This window comes from Antennarius striatus, chromosome 5, assembly GCF_040054535.1.
Source record: "Antennarius striatus isolate MH-2024 chromosome 5, ASM4005453v1, whole genome shotgun sequence".
Lineage (NCBI taxonomy): Eukaryota > Metazoa > Chordata > Actinopteri > Lophiiformes > Antennariidae > Antennarius > Antennarius striatus.
Window position 1 is genome coordinate 15,181,847 of NC_090780.1, and position 19,188 is coordinate 15,201,034.

A 19,188-nucleotide genomic window follows, 5' to 3' on the forward strand; every position below is an offset into this window, starting at 1 on the left:
GCAGTGTGTAGAGCAGGGCACGGGAATGAGGGAATGAGCAGAGCGGCGAATTGAGTGGAGGGAGAGAACGAGGATGGGGAGAGGCAGGAAGCAGGAGAGAAAAACATAACCCTGGATGGAGAGGCTCCTCATATCGAATGGAAATATATGGAAATGCACTCTGCCTTTGGCAAAGCGCACTTTAGATAGAGGGCGGGCTACTTCTGAGAAGAGGCAAAAAATGTTGAGAAAATATAAGCGCGCAGGCCTGTAGGAGAAAAAAAGACAGCACAAGTTGTAAGTAATGATTAAAGCAGCCTGACCACTGCGTGTTTGTGTGTGTGTGTGTGTGTGTGTGTGTGTGTGTGTGTGTGTGTGTGTGTGTGTGTGTGTGTCTGCAATTTTGTCTGTAAACACAACTTATTTATTCCAGTATGTGTGAGTATGTTTTTTGTGGATGTGTGGGATCTCTGAATTTAAGGCTTGTCTGAAAAAGTGAGTGAGAAGCAGATCGAAAGCTTTCTGTTATCAACGTACTCTACCTTTATTAAACACCACAAACTCATGATGTCACTGAGACTGCTGGCTGAGAACTCACTGGAATAATAGAATACAAAAACTCAATTTATATTCTTTATCTCGATATGTCAAAAAGCATTACGACCATGTAATAACACTAAACATTAAAAGAAAGTATTCCTTGCCGGATGGGGTACTTATCATTCTTCCTCTTCATTTGATCTACCTTAAGACTTTCACTCTGTACTTTCCTTAACCCCACCCACCCACCCACCCACCCATCCCTCCCCTCCCTTACTAATACTGATCTTTTTTTTCAGATGTCTGCAAGATGACAACTTTGTGACTTTGTTTGAATTCTAAGTGGGCTGTGTCTAGTTTTGCGGAGGCAGTATATTTTACAATCTCCTTTGCTGTAATTGTCAACATCAGATTTCTGGTACTTTAGAATAAAAACACACGCAGCATGCTTTCAGCCTAGTTTTAGCCCCGCAACCAATACAATCTAAGTGGGTGTAACCTAAGTTCTCCTGTCCTGTTCTCTCATTTACTGTCCTCACCTCCTCTTATATTTGTTCACTTTTTTGTCTGGCCTCCTCCTCTCCTCTCCTCTCCTCTCCTATCCTCTCCTCTCCTCTCCTCTCCTCTCCTCTCCTCTCCTCTCCTCTCCTCTCCTCTCCTCTCCTCTCCTCTCCTCTCCTCTCCTCTCCTCTCCTCTCCTCTCCTCTCCTCTCCTCTCCTCTCCTCTCCTCTCCTCTCCTCTCCTCTCTTTTCCTCTCCTCTCTTTTCCTTTCCTCTCCTCTCCTCTCCTTTCCTCTCCTCCCTTCCCCTCACCTCCTCTCCTCTCCTTTCCTCTCCTCTCTCTCTCCTCTAGTGTCTGTATGGCTGCTACGTCCACTCCTCAATCATCCCCACCTTCCACCGTAGATGCTATTGGCTACTGCAGGTAAGCCCGCCCCCTTTTCCCAGCTTTTTTCTCACAATTAGACACAAATTAAAATTAATTAACTCTTATAGACCAATGATTGACATTAATATCTTTGTAGTTTTCTCATTTCGTATCTATTCACATTATCTCTATCACTACTGGCTGAATGTTGGCTGTTGGCTGAGTCTCCCACACACGCACACACACACACACACACACACACACACACACACACGAACATGTGCTATGCGTGTACCCACTGCAGCACCAGTCCAGAACACACCAGGCCTGTAGCTCTTTTATTTGTGCAAAGTTTAAAAGCATTTCTTTACCAAAAATATTCTAACTTTTTAAGCACAGCGCATCATCGAATCCTGACTCAGTGAGTATCAAGGACTCAGGTTCTCCTCTATGTGGTCCTTTCTGAGAAAACACCCTGGAGCTACAAACAATACACACACTAACACACACACACACACACACACACACACATAGGTGTCCCCCGAGTGTGAAGACATGTTGTTTTTCATAGAGATGTTGGACTTTCTCTGTTGCTCATGTGAAAGACAGTAGACAGATGCAGTTTTACACACACAAAAACACGTCTGCCTCTCTTGGACATGTAAGATGTAAGAGTCACGAGGACATTATTATAAGACAGCAGGTTGCATGATGAATCGTAACTATTGACTATTATCATGAATTATACTATGGGTGCTGTTACATTACACAGTGAGGAGCTGTAGCTGCCCACTGTTCCATCTTCTTTTGGTTAGAAAAGTGTTCCACCTCAGCAGGCCCTCCCCCTCACCTGAGTCTGTCTACTGAATCTTTCATCAAGAGGAGCCCCCCCCCCCCTGTCTCTCCCTCTCTCTGTCGTGCCCTTTCTAACTCTCTTGCTTGCTTCTCACACACAAATATACAGATGGATTCATGTGAACTCACCTGTTGAATCATTCATGGGGTAGAAATTCCATAGGTCTCTGGGAGGCCTGCAGTATAGTGAGAACTACCCTGCAACGCTCTCCCTCCCTCTGTTCCTCTCATTTGTACTCTATGTGAATAACTTTCACCAGTGCACACAAACACACATGTAGGCACTTCCACAGCCTCTGCAGGCTGATAGAGTGATGAGTGGGCTGGAGCTGTTAAATCTTTTATGGGCAGGTGAAAGAATTTTATCTGGCACGCTATGTCTGGCCTCCTCCCTGACCTCCAAATTCTCTCCTGCTTACCCTCTCTGTTTCTCTCCCTCTTCACTCTGTAAATAAACTCTATCACGCTATTCTCTATCACGCTATTCTCTTACGATGAATCTACAAATAAAGGCCATGTTAAACTAACGCAATATGCATGTCTTTGTGTCCGTGTGCTCCTGCCCTTACCCTAGAACCCTGACATTGTGCTGGTGCACTACCTTAATGTTCCGGCAGTGGATGACAGCGGGAAGCCATGTGGTCCTGTCCTCTGCTCCATCAACACAGACAGGAAGGAGTGGGCCAAGTGGAGCAAGGAGGAGCTCATCGGTCAACTCAAACCCATGTGTGAGTTAGCAATGCCATCATTTCAGCACTCACCTCCCTCCTACACCAAGCTCTCATGTATCAGCCCTCACTCTTTAGCTAAACTTGAGGCTATGAGTCACCTGTGGTCAATAACAGTACCAGTTGTCATGGAGCAGCGATGATGAAAAAGATGGTAACACAACCTTGTAAAGCTGCAACATTAATGTGTAGGAAACCAGTGCAATTAATCTAAAGCACACTTAATTCGGTTCACTGGGTCTCTTGTGTGTTTTGTAAAGAACTTGGCAACCAAATGGGACACAGTAAGGAGTTGTGCTACTGCTTATTAACATGAGGCAACATGTGCTTTCAGTAGTTCGGCAGAAATTACTTCAAATTTTCTTTCTTGCCTTCAGGAAAAAAATATCACGTTTCATCTGTGTTAATAATTTAGGCACAAACATCATGTTATGTTGCTCCAAGTGAAGATGAATATACAGTATTGACCAAAATGTCACAACAGGACTTACAGGAAGGACTAAATAAAGGAACTTCTCAACCACCAAAAGGTTTCCTTTAAAAATACCTTATGAGGCGATATTCGGTCCATTTGTTTCCATTTCAGCCAGGGTTCATACAATTTTATTGTTTTGCTTTTAAATGCTTTACTGGCAAGCACCATGCTGCCACCTAGAGGATGGTAGTAATTTGAAACCATGGAAGTGGAAACAGAAAAAAAGAGGTGCTCAAAATATCCAGCATGAATAATTCATAAATAAGCATCACAAAGTAGATAACTACAGAAATTAACTGCAATTTATACACTAAGACAGGCACGCACGCACGCACACACACACACACACACACACACACACACACACAGACATACTTATGTCACATGCATCTTTAATCTGATATTAAGGACAGCTGGCCAAATTGAGGAGCTATTTGACATAAGCAGAACATTTTTTCTTGCTGCCTTAACTTCTTCACACAAATTAATAGTCCAGTGTCTGTTTTCTTGCACTTTTCATTTGATCACTGATCGTGTATGCTCACCTGGGTTTTATAGGCTTTGGTCTTTGATACCTGAACTGTTGGGAATTTATCAGTTTATTCTGAAGTTGTTGAATCAGAAAAAAACATAGATGAACACATTTGGTGGAAAAACCTAAAACACATCTCACCAAAATAAGCATATTCTGCATTTCTGATGACTATGTTTAGAGTTTTTGAACACTCAAGCATCTCAATGGTCCTGTAATGTACAGAATCAATTTATTTCATGGAGCCTGACCTCTACAGATGTCCCAAACATGAGAGGGGAAAAAGAAATCTTTCTCCTTTGCTTTCTCCACCCGTCAGAAAATATTTTCTGTGAAGCGCCATTCAGATTTTCAGCCATAGGGCTGTACATGCATCTTAATATACATGCTCGAAGTGATCATTTAGGAAATAAACCTCAAAGATTTATTATGGGGCTTCTAGAACATGTATAATATTGTTAATTGAAGAACAGAAATGCACTGTAAAGTTCTAAACATATATGATCACAGGTCTTAATGTTTATTTTGAACACTGGAGGGCGCCATTACTCACTGTCTGGTCTGTAAAGTATGTTTTGTAAGATCACATTACAGTAAGTACTGACACAGTCATTCTCTGATCTGCTAGAGAAGGAAAACAGTGTGTTTTGTGTTGAAGGTTGTGTATCTTCTCAAACAGGTGCTGGAAGCAGCCTGCATCAGAAATGTTCCAGCGTCAAGCAGCGCATCATTTCATCCAAGCAGGAGTCAGGTGGAGCAGCAGGAGGCGGCGCTGCAGCGGGTACAGGCATAGCAACAGGCCAGAAAGCAGACGAAGCAGATGGCTCAGAGGTCCAGAACAGTGATGTGTCAGAGGGTCAGACGGAGCCCAGCCCTGGAGGGGGCCGCAGCAGAGCTGCTGGGGGAGAGAGGAGAAACGGACGGATAACCAAACCCTCCCTACTCCCGCAGAGCAGCATGGAAGTGTCCTCGTCTACCTCCATCAACCAGGTGGAGGTCCCCGACACCACCCAGAGCTCCCCGTTATCCATCACCAGTGACATGGCTGACAGCCCAGCTCTCGCCATTGGAGCCGGCTTGTCACAGAGCACAGCTGTATTCATGTCTGAGGTCACCACACTGACTGGGGATTCAGTGTACTCCACTGGCCACACCCACCTCCTGGCCTCCACCCATGACAGCAGCACCACCGGTATCCTGCTGGCTGTTACTCCTGAAAACCAGAGATTCGCGTCATTTCCTGGTGGCGTGGGATTGGGTGAGGGAGGGGAGCTGGTTCTGTCAAGCTCTCTAGACTCTGGTGGAGCAGTCAGCCTTCCTGAGACCACCATGACCTTTGACCCTGATTGCTTCCTCAACAACCCCAAGCAGGGCCAGACGTACGGAGGAGGTGGAGGGAAGACCGAGGGGTGTAATGGAGACGATGGAGGACTGCGTTGCCCCTCTAATGGCTTTGTCTACAACCCAGCTCTTGTCAACAACATCAAGACAGAAAGCGCACCCCTCGAGCAGCCGCTGACTTCTCAGAGCAGCTACGTGGGAGAAGGGACAGGCCTCAGCCCCAGCACCACCCTGGAACAGATGGATTTCAGTGCAGTCATGTCATCAGCCTGTGTCCCAAGTCTGAGCCAGCCTGCACACCACCCCTCCACCAGCCTCTTCTTGCAGGCCTCCCCCCAGACCAGCCAGGCATCCCAACTGCAGATGAATGGAACTAAAGAAGCCCAGGAGCCAGGTGAGGCACAGGCTTACATAGGGCTGCCAACAGACTCTCCAGTCACCAATGGAGATCCACAGACACGAAACCATCAAGGAAGCCCAGATCAGCAAGGTCTTTGTGGGAGGAGCAGACAAGGAGCAGCGGTGGGCTCGTTTCCTCTAAAACCACAGGATGCATCCACCGACCAGTCAGCGAGCAGGAGACATCAAGAGGTCAGCAGCTTAGACAAAACTTCCGAGAATGGAGGGGAGTTGTTACTCAAGCCTGGGGATCCAAATGAGGCCTACACAAATGTCGAAACTGAGCACTATCTGCAGTCCACAGAGGACAATGGAGGAGGAGAGGACAGCGGGGGTAGTGGTGGAGAAAGAAGTGGAAGAGGGGAAAATGAGATTCTTTGTAATGGTGTCAGCTTGTCAGAAGCCGGCAATTCAGTGGTGGCTAGTCCTCAGCCCATACCTTCCGGGGCAAGTATTGAAGGGGCGCTCTACAGCTCTCCTCTCTCTCAGCAAGCTGGAGGGGTATCAGCGACTACAACCGGGGCAGGGGCAGCCATCAGTCTGGAAGGCTTTGAGGCGTCGTTTGGGAGCCAGTTCTCTGATCTCATCAATGATTTCATCTCCGTTGAAGAGTCTGGAGGTGGGGTGGGGGCGTCTGTCTCTGGGGTTCTCATGCCCCAGGAGGGGGCAGCAGGAGAGGAGCAGGGGGCAGGACCCGGCCACCTACAGGGCTCAGAAGTGGAGCAAGGAGCTCTTGGGCTGCTCCAGGAGACTGGGAGACTGTTTGGTGTGACTGACTACTCCCCAGAGTGGTCTTACCCAGAGGTTAGTTAACCCACCATTATTATCATTCATTATTTATTCATCATTGTTCCCTGCTGGAAAATCCGTCCTTTAGCCATGTGATTGATGACATGTGGCTTCAACCAATGTTAAATCAGTCTCTGTGCAATTTTTATAGAGACCACCAGCCTGGCTGTGCGGTCATTACAGAGTCAGAACAGCTCAGACTCAACTGATTGGATTTTTGATGAAATTTCAATATTACAGTACACTGATTCCTCTGGGTGGCTTCATTAATTCACTCTTGTACCACTTATTATATCCCAGACACCAGTTCTAGCATTGAATTATGATGAAACTAGTGGCAACATATCAATTTAAAACTATCTTTTCAAAAACAGTGACTTGCCAAAGGTTATTAATATAAGTTGTGGGAAAAATATTACAAAGAACTTCATTAACTTACCAAATCTCCAATATGCACACAAAACGTTGACCAAAGAACGCTAGAATTTTATCATACTAATTACCCCACACTTTTTAGTTTCTTGAACAAAGACATTTTCCCCAAAGAAACAAAGGATGATATCATATTTATAACTAGAAAGGTCTCAGAAAGTCTTTGCCTTACCAGTGCTACTGCCTCTGAAACCTGAGAAAGATAATTTTGAGGTTAATTCAAAACAAAATCCTGGAAAAATTCTCACACTGGTCAGGGGACATTAGATGTATAATTACACCCACAATGTAAGACACGCTGCGGTAAAGAGGCCACGATGACATCTCTTTATTCCTATCTGCCCCGGAAGAATGTCACTAAATATGTTCTACCTTTAAACTGACTCCAAGCATTTGGATCGGTGTGTCTATTAACAAAACAATTCTTTTCTATATTGGAAGATCCAACTCTGCTTTCCATCTAAACACAAATTTTAAGTTAAAAACAAACCTCTCCTCCAGCTCCTGTTGAAGAGATGAATTAAGGAAAACTGCAAATGCCAAAAAGAAAGTTCAGCCAAATGCAAGTATGAGGCATTTACAAATGAGATATTTACTGTTGTTGCACACTCTTACTTCATTACTACATCATTTTCACAAGACCATGTGGTGTTTTCTGTTATTTTTAGGTACATAAGTGGAAATACATAATGGTGTTACTCAGATTGTTCAGCTTGCTTTATTCCACATGGACGTAAGGAGAAACAAGACCACTGGTGTTGGTTTACAGGCCTCACAGACTCATGGATTGAACTATTTTTTTAATTGAGACAAGTCAATACATCAATCGGTTTAGGTTCATATTGTAAAGAAATTAAAATTAGAACACTTTATCTCAGGTTTTTTTGTAACAGTCTATCTCTCAGGACGCATTTTCAATGCACCCTTTGTACACGTACGCATGCAGAAATGCATTTAACCACTTCTCCTATCATACTCCTTCACAGACTCTCATTTCATACGCGAAAGAAACCACAGTGGGGGACTGAACCCTGTGTTTGTCTTCCGCAGGGTGGGGTGAAGGTGCTGATCACGGGTCCGTGGTTGGAGTCCAACAGTGAGTACAGCTGCCTCTTTGACCACATCAGTGTCCCTGCTGCCCTCATCCAGCCTGGAGTGCTGCGCTGCTACTGCCCAGGTAACACAACTGTGTGTGCACACACTCTCACTTTGACAACACACACACCCTCTCAATGTCTGACATATAGAAAAACATCTGTGTTTCGTTTTAGATTCAAACTATACTCCAACTGTCACCCATGTTCTAGTAAAAAGGTTTGTCTTCTGTGCACAAAAAGAGACACTTGATGGTGCTTAAACACATTTATTAAGAAACAACATGGACGGATGCTTTCTGGCAGGCATGGAATGCTTAGAAACATGTTTTATAATGGTAGTGGATGTAAAACATGACTCACATCCTGCTACATCAAGTGCGATCAATGGAAGACTACATGTGAAACGCTCTCCTGTAGGTACACAGGGGTAAAGTAGTCAGTCACAATGACGTCTGTTTGCAGCTCACGACACAGGCCTGGTGATGCTGCAGGTCGCCATGGGGGGTGATGTCATCTCTTCCTCTGTGGTGTTTGAGTACAAGGCCCGTGACCTCCCAGCACTGCCTTCCTCTCAGCACGATTGGCTGTCCCTTGATGGTGAGAGCGTTTGTTTTGTTTGTGTGTGTTCACAGGGATGCACACTTCCCTCTTGCTGTCTGGCGTTGTGTACTCAATAAAAACTGTAAGCCATAAGCAAATCTAGCAAAACTTCTGCCTTGTTGCTTCATTGTGTGCCTGCAGTATTGCCTGTAAGCGTAACAGAGATGGAGTGTGTGCGATTTTCTTTTGTTAAATGTTGAATATTTATTCCTTGATTATTGTATTTATAACTTTAGCCTTTAGTCACCATGCAAATTTAACTTTCCTTTATACTTTTATTTTTTGTGTACCCGTTACATCTCACCATCTGACTTTTAGAATACTCTGAAATGCTAACAAAGCTTGTACTTGTGTTTTGCAGTCATTGTGTTTCCCTGTAATCTTACAAGATACTTTTTTATAGCCACAGATACACTAAGCAGTGTGACTGTCATAGTTGTGGCATTTTGCTGACTTTTGCTGCTCTGACTACTGGCTGGCTGATTAATTCAAGAAGTAATACAGTAAGAACTGTTTAACAGTTTGCTACCTGTTCTGCTCAGGCGTAGCTATGTAGCTTCACCGGTCAACTCCACAGTCTCTAATAATAACATCTTTAAGCTTTGTCTTGTTGGACAAGTTAAAGGCACAACTGGTTCATCTGAGTGCCAGAGTTGGAGAAGGTTATGTGATCACCTATGTTTGTTTATTTGCAAGACATCTCAAACATTTTTATAAAAAGGTTTGTAGGAGTGGAAATTAGGTAAAGGAAGAGTTCATGAATTTTTGATGCGAGTGCAGCTGTTGATTCTGTATCACTTTCTGCATCAGTTTTTCACTTTCCTCAATATTGCAGGTCTTTTTGATACATTTTTGTAGTGTCACAAAAATAATAATAAGCCAATCAGAATAAAAAGACCAAATACTGTAGATGTGCACAGTTGAATCCATGTGGATCATGATCACAATAATAATCTGTGTCTGCAATGATCAAATGTTAATATACAGTAACTTGAAAGAAGGAAGGCTCCATAGTGTGACATTGTCATGGTAACAGGACAATAACATGGTGACATGATCAGCCCTGGCTGCAAAGATACAATTTGATTTGAGTTAAAACGTGCTTTCTACTTCATGATGACTACAGTGCCCGTGTTAAAACTTATCACATATTTCAGGTGTAATTAACGAGTACCGTAAATACAGATTTAACAGAATGAATTAACCTTGAACTCGGCTCAGTAGGATAGTTTATCTGCACACCACCGGAGGGGGTTATACTATGTGTGCAGATGCGGCACGGGAACACGGGTCTGTTTGACAGCCATGTCCTGGGTTACTCTCCGTTCGCCCCCGTCTCTGCGTTGCGCAATGCGGCATTGCGGCTCTGGAGTCCCAGCAGGCTGCTGTTCGCCAGACTGAAGGGCAGGACGACACCGGCACAGGCACATGACAGCAGGATGTTGTCCGCCGCGGGCAGCGCGCTGCGTGGTGTCTGCGCGTCAGCGCTGCCAACGAGACCGGAACGTGCGCTCTGGTCGTTTGTCCGACGTCAGGTGATGACCAGCGGGTTAAGGTCGACAGATAACTGATCAGATCGCAACTTGGTCACATATCACTGTTCCGTTTGAGAGCTGTCATTAGTGAAGCGGTGACGACTGAGCCTCCCGCTGATCCACGCGTGGCGGGCCCGTTTGAAGCGGGATTACCCGACCAGACACAACGTGGAGACTGCCCCCCTCCCTCCTTCCCTCCGTCCCTCTCTCTCTCCCTCTCTCTCTCTTTCTCTCTCTCTCTCTCTCTCTCTCTCTCTCTCGCTCCCCCCCCCTCTCTCTTTCTCTCTCTTTCTCTCTCTGTTATTGTGTTTTTCCCGGTCCGAGCTGCACTCTGTGAGTGTCACACTTCAAATTACCGGAGGCGAACAGCAGCAGGACCGAAGCGAGCAGCGGGTAGAGAGTCTGTCTTCTGGTTCGTAGCTGGTTTGATTTGATTACTACTAAACGCACTGGGTGAGATCTGGGTTATATTTTCATGCTTTAAGCGGAAAAACATGTGGCATTGATTTACTTTTGTATTTTAGGCTTTATGTGTGTCGTAAAATATGTTTGCTTGCTACTTGTTGGGACTAAAGCTGCTTCGTGGAGCCTTTTCTCCCTTTGTGGGCCTGGTGACTTCCAGCACCACCAGTAGTGGACAGCTCCACTACACTGAGAACTACAGTACAGACATGCTTTTGGTCACCCAAACCTTACATCTCCATGCAAATGCCTGTAGGCTCTGTTAACTTATTTGACCAAAGTATGTGTTAGTCTGATGTGTTATTTACCCGATTAAAAGTGTAATAGTTCTCATTATAAATGCTGATTGCTGATGTGCATTTGTCAAAAATAAATTGTAATTCACCGAATGTATATAAATGTAAAATAGAAAGATTTAGAAATGAAAATTTGAATTGATATGAAATTATTACAATGATTGATTATTGTTGTCTTTATGGACACTGGCTTGTGTCAGTGACCTATTTTTTAGAAAATATATACCTACAGACTTGTGTGTGTGTGTGTGTGTGTGTGTGTGTGTGTGTGTGTGTGTGTGTGTGTGTGTGTGTGTGTGTGTGTGTGTGTGTGTGTGTGTGTGTGTGTGTGTTCGAAAATGGTACAACTGAAACAAAACATTGTTCAACACATCATGAAAAAAATAAAAGCAATCATCAAAAATTTGGAAGGTAGCTGCTTATATTTTTAGAAGAGGCTCTTTTTTTTCTAGATGATGAGGTGTGTCACCCGAATATTTACAAAGTTTTGGGCTGGTCATTTATAATCCATATACTCTGTACACTCACAAACAATGTATAAGGTGTGTGTGTGTGTGTGTGTGTGTGTGTGTGTGTGTGTGTGTGTGTGTGTGTGTGTGTGTGTGTGTGTGTGTGTGTGTGTGTGCGTGTGTGTTTGTGTCCCTGATTAGTTGCCTAATTTAAATGCTTGTCAACTTTATAATGTATTAGTTAATTATTTTATTATAATAAACCATAAGTCCATTTTTAATACCTACCTGCATTATAATATTGTTTTGTTACCAGAAAACCTCGGCAATTTACTTTTCTGATGCATGAAGACACCTGTTCCTTTGCGGCTTTGATAGCCAAGTGTTATTCATTACAGTCAAACAAGCTGAATTTCCAGAGAACTGTGCTCTTCTCTTGATTGGTGGAGAGGAGAGGGAGGGGACTGAGTCCCTGTGTCACTCCATTGATCACTCCCCTTCAGTTCAGCTTGGGTGCTGTTAAAAGTACATAGAAATGTATCCATGAAATAAGAGGAGGGACAACAGACAGACTTATTAAGGTGAGAGGACATAATGTTCCCTGCAGTAAACCTGCTGAAGCCCTGAAACAAATGATCAGGTTCATGCACAGCCAAGATGCGCACATGTGGAAACTACTTTCTGATACACAGAAATGCACCAAGTAAATTTGGGTTGTAATTGTCCATGGTTTACGGATTTGTTGAATTCTCTTCATTTTCTTGGATCCTGTCGGTCAGTGTCTCTGAAAGGGATTTAAAAAGCAATACTACTGTATTGTTTTACTTAAATGCATCAAACAACTCACTTATGCTTAATGCTCAACGTGTACCACATTGTATTCTTTAGATACCCAGTTCAGGATGTCCATCTTGGAGCGTCTTGAGCAAATGGAACAGAGGATGGCTGAGATAACCAATCCTAACCCCAGCTCAGAAACTATGGCAACCAAGGGTGGAGGAGTGGAAGAAGGAGGAGCCACTGATCAGCAGTCGCAAGTAAGGCACACAGAATGGATTCAGCATGGGAGAAATTTCCCTTTCTTGTCTGTACGATTGAATATTGAACAGGTCAGGTAACTGTCGTTGTGCAAAACTGAATTTCATAAATGCAATTGTTAATTCCATTATATTGAAATTACATTTGAAGACTGCACAATGATTGATTCTGTTCTAATGTTATGGTTTTAAACACCTGTTGATTTCATTGTATTACAAAGGTCTTTCTTTTATTAAGTCACCACCCTGAAAGTGTCCTTTGTGTTACTACATAGCAACCTAAGCCTGTCAATACCTGAGTCTTTAGCTCTGAGGAAGTAAGAGGTTTTGTGAGGTGCTGTTGGGGGCTTAAAAAAACATTTTGACATAGAACTACTGTGAATAACATTTCCAGCAAGTAATTCTTCCTATTTCATCTCCAACCTTCCAGATTTCTCTGGATCAGGGTTCATTCGAGGGTCGTGTGGTGGTGGTGTGTGAAAAGATGATGTCTCAGCCATGTTGGGCTTCATCAAATCAGCTCATTCACAGTAAGAACTCCAGAGGAATGACCTTACTGCATCTGGCTGCAGCTCAGGGTTATGCAGGGCTCATTCAGACACTCATTCGCTGGCGGTGAGTAACACACAAACACGACATCCTATTATGCGCTGACAGATTGGGCAGTGAACTTTACATTTGCTTTCTCCACAGCACAAAGCATGGTGACAGTATTGACCTCGAACTGGAGGTGGATCCACTCAATGTCGACCACTTCTCCTGCACTCCACTGGTGAGTGATAAATATCTCTGAATGTTGCTTTTGAGTGTAAGTGTCTATGATCTGTGTATTCCATTGGCCTCCTTAGATGTGGGCGTGTGCTCTGGGGCATAATGAAGCAGCATTGGTGCTTTACCAGTGGGACCCAAGAGCTCTGGCTATTCCTGATTCGCTGGGACGCTTGCCACTAAACATCGCCCGATCTCGAGGCCACACTCGACTGGCGGAGCTCTTAGAGCAGCTGCAGCAGACTCCTCAAGCTCAGGGCCAGCCTGCTGACACTTGGCTAGACAGGAGGAGAGGAGAGCTACAAACCAGAGGGAAACAAACCACCTCCGCCCCAAATCTCAGCTCAGGTGGGAATGCCTGCTGTGTGGTGTGTCACCGGAAGGGAAGGATTTTTCACTGTAATAACCTTGAATTGAAGTTTCGTTCTTTTTAAAATGGTTTTAAATTATCCGTCATTGAGACTTGACATAGAGCTGGTTATCTTATGTGCTTAGATTTTTTCCATACAGTTACTTGGCTGGCAGTTTATTCTGGAGTAGTTGCTCTGTAACCTCACCCAGGACATCATCCTTCACATGCCATGGGCCCAACAAGAAGTGTTTTAACACACTGTTTTTGTAGAGCTGTAACCAGCAATATAAAATGTCACAAAGTCACAAAGAGAGAGTTAGAGGTGGTGCATTTCAACTTTACATCAATATGTCTTTCTAGTTAAGTTTACCAATCATCTCTCTGTAAAATTGAAAACCATCAAAATATCACCATTTCAAGCAATCTTTTGTTGTTATTTTTTGTTTTGTTTTTTGTGCAAGGATTGACACTTGAATAATTTAGCATGTCCAGTGTATTAGGAATCAAAGTTAAAATAACTCATGTTTTCTGTTTCGTTTTTTTTTCTCCCCAGAGTTAAAGAGAACCAGAGCAGACAGCCAGCCAGACAACCAGAATCAGAGCTGGAGCCAAACAGGACACCGACCACCACAGCGAACACAGGGAGACCAGAGAGGCCCACCCCCTGCCAAGAGACTCAAACAAAACCCAGACACCCAGCATCAGCTTTCTGGCACTCACGACCTCAACTCCCTCCTCAAATCACCCCCTTTTCCTAACCCTCAACATTCTCTCCCTTCCCACACTTCACAAACTCAACTCACCAACCTCAACTGTAAGAACACTCCTCCTGCGAGCTCCAGGACTAACCAGCCCCGGTACCTCAGTGCTCCATTCTCCCACCTGCAGGCCAGGATAGGGAGGTCTGGAGGGGGCACCAAGTGGAGTCTAAGTCAGACTCTGGGGCCTGGGCGTAGCCTAGCCAGGAGGATTCTCGGAAAAGAGCGATTGGCCATTCACCTTCGACAGAGGGTACTGTCTGACAGAGGAGAGGAGACAGAGCTGCTGACCTATCAGGATAACTCAGAGGATTTGCAGGTAGAGGTATAGATTTTATCTTGTTCCTTTACCAGAACTGAAATTATTCTTGACAATGGATACAGCTACATACATAACAAAAACATGTCAGGATAAAAAAAAATTAATTACAAAATCACCGTAAGAAAGGCCAAACATAGATTAGAATAAGGAAATGTAGACCTTAAACCAATAAACAGATAAGCGACAAGGGTTGTTATCGTATGTGATTTAATCACCTGTTCACATTGAATTTGTCATCATAAGAAGGACACTTGGTAAAGGATCATTCACAACACATTGTGAAATATTGAACTGCATCTTGCAGATGGACATTACGATGCTCGCTGATCATATCATGGAAGTTTCAGCTGGTAGACTCAAGCCGGAAACTAAAGAAACTGAAACAGAAGTCAGCAGTGATGTCAGATTACTGTCTGATTACCTCGGTGAGGTGCAGGGGTGAGTTAGAACTCCTTACCACATTTATGTCATTTCACTTCTTTTTTTTCTTCATGAAAAGAACTTTTATTTGCTCTTTATTTTTCTGCAGGTTACTAAACTCCAACCCCCTGACTTCTAACCTGAAACCAAACTCTAACTCAGGGCTTGAGGATCAGCAGAGTCCTCAGGCTAAGCAAGCCCCTTCCTCCCCCTTTGACTGGAGCTCCTTCCTCTGTACAGCTGTAAAAGAGGAGAGGTTGAAAACTGACTCGTCATGTCTCGATATGACTGAGGCAGAACAGAGTGAGCTGTATGAGACCATCAGACATGCTCTGCATTCCCTCAGAAAACACAAGGTATACGTGACATTCCTGTACACACACTTATCCAGTGATACATGAACAGTCCTATGCGTTATTTGTAGTATTTATTATCATGTTTTTACAGACCCTGTCTTTTTTTTTCTTCTTCTTTTTTTTTTCACTTTATCATAGATCACACTTACATAAAGCTAAGATGAACATAAACGTTTAACCTGTACGATGGTCCTTTCAGGGTCCCATTCAGGAACAACACAAAGAGATTGCGGCAGTAATTCAGCGCTGCTATAAGAGGTACAAGCAGGTAAGTGTTAGACTAACACTATTATTTCAAGCTGACCTACAGACAGGTACAAAATTAAATATCTGAAAAATCGATAAATTGTTTTACACATTTGGGGCCAAAACATCATAAAAATCTTGATTTTGATTTAGGTTGTTTTGGTACATCAAAGTGGTATTTCCCCTTCTTAATAAGTCAAAGATGTTAAACCAAATGTGCTTCTGTCCCACTCTGTAAACTTTGTGTTTATTTAAAGGTGTGTGATGGCAATCGCACATATAATAACTCCTAATCATTATTGTACAGGACACCTCCTTTTTGACCTGTCTCTACCCAATTGTGATGACTCATAAGTATTAGTTTAAAATAATTCATAATGCTTAGCGTATAATCAGTTATTTCTTTGCATTTTAATAAAACATTTGCTTAAAAACATTGAGAGTATTAATTCTTAACCAATTCTCAGTCCTGATTTGTGATTACTGAGGAAAGCATTTTACCATCAAACTGTACCTGTGTGGAATTCCTGAAATCTCACAAGGTCTTTGTGGCTCCCCCAAAGGTTTGCTTCTAATAAGTGACCATTTTCATGTCAGTTTGCTGACATTCACCCCTAATGGGTGTTCTGGTCTATCCACATCATCATAGGGTTACTAGTCAGGGCATCTTAGTGCCTGGACACAAGTTTTCGAGTTATCTGTAACATTGATTTACAAATAATATTCATGTGTATTAGGATTAAGAACTTTGTTAAAGGCACATGTCTCCTTGATGAGGGGTTTACTCTGCTGCTGTTTTCGTTCTCAGTATGCACTTTACAAGAGGATGACCCTGGCTGCCATCCTGATCCAGAGTCGTTTCCGGAGTTTCTACGAGCAAAGGAAGTTCCAACAAAGTCGTAGAGCAGCAGTCCTCATCCAGCAATACTACCGCTCCTATAGACACTCCCTCAGGTACTTCACTTACACACACACACACACACACACACACACACACACACACACACACACACACACGCGCGTTCACACAGAACATAGTTTCATAAATGTTTCTTCCTTACTCTTATGTCTTGTACAGCAGCCTCCTAACGAAAAAACAAAACCAGGCTGCACGTAAGATCCTGCGGTTCCTGCTCCGATGCCGCCACAGGTAAGGCATGCTCTTCATACACCAGTTCACACACACACACAGATACACATTACCCGCATGCACTCAAAGCCCACTGCCACACCTGCCCTCCCTACGCTGGTGCTAATAGTTGGTATTGTTTTACTGTTCCTGTGAAGCCCCTTGATGGATCATAGGCCTCTTAAATGGGTGAGTCTTCTCTCTCTCTTCTCTCTGTCCCTCTCTCTTGGTGGCTGATGCCTGTTTGCATGACAGCAGAGGCAGGGGGAGAGGAAATCCTGGATTATCATCCTTCCCTCTTGCTCTCTCAGTCTACTCCCTTCCTACCTCCAACTTGCTCTGTCCTTCCCTTTCTCTCATTCTTTGTCCTTTTCTGTCTTTCTGTCTCTCTCTCTAAAAGGACTGCTGAATGATGGTGATACTTCTGCATGATGGACAGTTAGAAGAGTGATTCTGGTGTTTGGTCTTCATGAGGGGGGGGGGCATGTTCTGACTGACGTAACTGGGGGACTTTAAGTTTCTTGCTTCGCCTGCCAGTTTCTTTTTAATGCACCGATGGGTGGGGAGGATGACTTTGTGTGTGTGTGTGTGTGTGTGCGTGTGTGTGTGTGTGTGTGTGTGTGTGTGTGTGTGTGTGTGTGTGTGTGTGTGTGTGTTTGGTAATGGGGGGGTGAATCATTACCTTTTCCTGTTGCTTTCGAATATAAAAGACATGCACAGTCACACAAACACAGATATAATACATGTAAACGACCCTTTCTGAGTTTGATTCTGATGTGTGTCTTTTTTTCTCAGGGCCAGAGAGCAGAAAAAGGCCAGGGGTCCTGAGAGCCCAACACCAGGCCCCACACATAGCCCCCTCAGCCTGTGAGCAACCTATAATCCCTACCCACCCTTCATCTTTTCCCTTTTCTTGTCATGCATCCTTCTAAAAACTCCTTCCTTTTTCCATTCCCCTAAACCCTTCTCCTGCTCATTTCTTTCCCCTCTTTCTCTCACTTTGTCTCTTCCCTCTTCTCTCAAGAGGGAATGAAAACTCTTCCCAGACAGACTGAGGACAGGATAGGTGTCCATCATGGCAGCTCAGACAGACAGACTGCTGGGCAGAGCCCAGGGACCTGGCTCTGCCCACAGCACTGATCCTCCACAGTTTCACTGGGAGGCCATCACATTAACCTCATGGCATTTTTTGCACTCTTCATGGATATGTTTCTTTGCAAGAGCAAGTCGACAAGTCAAACAGGAGGACACATGGAAGCCCCTGACGCCAACATCCCAGGGTTCATAGCAGCAACTGGATGTACGTGAAGGCTGCAGTGATGAACAGCTGACTCGAGATGAAAGCTACTTTGACATGCAGAAAATATACAAAACATTTTGTGTTTTGTATCCAAACAGTGATCCATGAAAGAATAAGAAAACATAAACCAAAAAAACACATCTTTATGTTGCATTTGCATGCAAAGATTTTTTTTCTCGCTTATGCCTCCTCCACATCATCTAGAAAATAGTGGCAAGTCATTCAGCAATGTATCGCAATACCACCAACCACTCTGACTCACAGGCTTAGAAACCTTCTTATTAGTCACCTCATCATAAAAGGAGGAACTGCACTTGAATGTAAGAGGAGCATTGTTCGATAAGGGTCGGGGTCTGAATAATGATGTCTTAATTTGTTACATGGACTTTGTATGGAGTCGTTCTCAGAGGCAGCTTTTGCTCGCCTGATGTGGTGTGTCTGTGTTTGTTCAATTCAATGCATGTGTTTGAGCTACAAGCTCCTGCATGCTTGCCAAACTGCTTTAGTGTTGTTTCTTTTGTATTTCTGTGTGTAGTTGTGTCCCACTTACGTCCTCATCAACTGATCCTCGCCCTGTGTAATGTGAACTCTGTAAGGACAAATGACTTGTTTTGGGTGCTTTTTTTACTCTATTTATTTAAGGGTCTGATTATTTATTTAAGTGGCTCAAGAGTGGTTTAGCTTGAGACTTATTCCCCCCTCCCCCCGTGTGGTTATATATGACATGTTCTAACGGTTAAATGTCTCTGTTAGTTTGTTCTTTGCGTGAACCTCTAAATCCTGACTGTGGTTTTGAGGAGGGAGTCACATACCATTGCCTTGACTTTGTCTTGACTCTGAGAGGTCTCTATGCTTGCTCTGTACAGGACATGGGTTCTATACCTGTCCCTAAAAAGGGCATTGGTCCCCATATTAGCCCTAAAGGGTGATCAAATCCATATTTTGGACTATTGCATATTCCTGTATATAAACTGACGAGGTAAGGGGATACAAGGACCCTGAAACTTTTTCATAAGAGGACTGTATTTAAGATTATAAATTATTTTACTCCCATATTAAAAACTTAGAACAGAGACCTGGGTACACAGGATGGCTGTATTGCTTGTAAATAATGTAGATAATG

At 43.7% G+C, this 19,188-nt stretch overlaps 1 protein-coding gene across 3 annotated transcripts in view; it reads left to right on the forward strand.

The window, feature by feature from the left end:
• LOC137595823 (calmodulin-binding transcription activator 1-like) overlaps window positions 1-18,482 on the forward strand; it is a 45,007-nt gene extending 26,525 nt beyond the window's left edge. For 2 of the 3 annotated variants that reach the window (XM_068316146.1, XM_068316144.1), the window contains 15 exons: window positions 2,817-2,970; window positions 4,657-6,521; window positions 7,989-8,115; window positions 8,498-8,632; window positions 12,266-12,414; window positions 12,845-13,029; window positions 13,108-13,186; window positions 13,263-13,530; window positions 14,088-14,611; window positions 14,919-15,052; window positions 15,144-15,390; window positions 15,590-15,658; window positions 16,445-16,590; window positions 16,715-16,786; window positions 17,561-18,482. In XM_068316146.1, coding sequence (XP_068172247.1) covers window positions 2,817-2,970; window positions 4,657-6,521; window positions 7,989-8,115; window positions 8,498-8,632; window positions 12,266-12,414; window positions 12,845-13,029; window positions 13,108-13,186; window positions 13,263-13,530; window positions 14,088-14,611; window positions 14,919-15,052; window positions 15,144-15,390; window positions 15,590-15,658; window positions 16,445-16,590; window positions 16,715-16,786; window positions 17,561-17,636 — 4,230 coding nt within the window. In that variant the 3' untranslated portion in view covers window positions 17,637-18,482. The remainder of the gene's footprint in view (window positions 1-2,816; window positions 2,971-4,656; window positions 6,522-7,988; window positions 8,116-8,497; window positions 8,633-12,265; window positions 12,415-12,844; window positions 13,030-13,107; window positions 13,187-13,262; window positions 13,531-14,087; window positions 14,612-14,918; window positions 15,053-15,143; window positions 15,391-15,589; window positions 15,659-16,444; window positions 16,591-16,714; window positions 16,787-17,560) is intronic. The other variant, XM_068316147.1, reaches the window with a different exon arrangement.
• The last annotated feature ends 706 nt before the right edge of the window (window positions 18,483-19,188 follow it).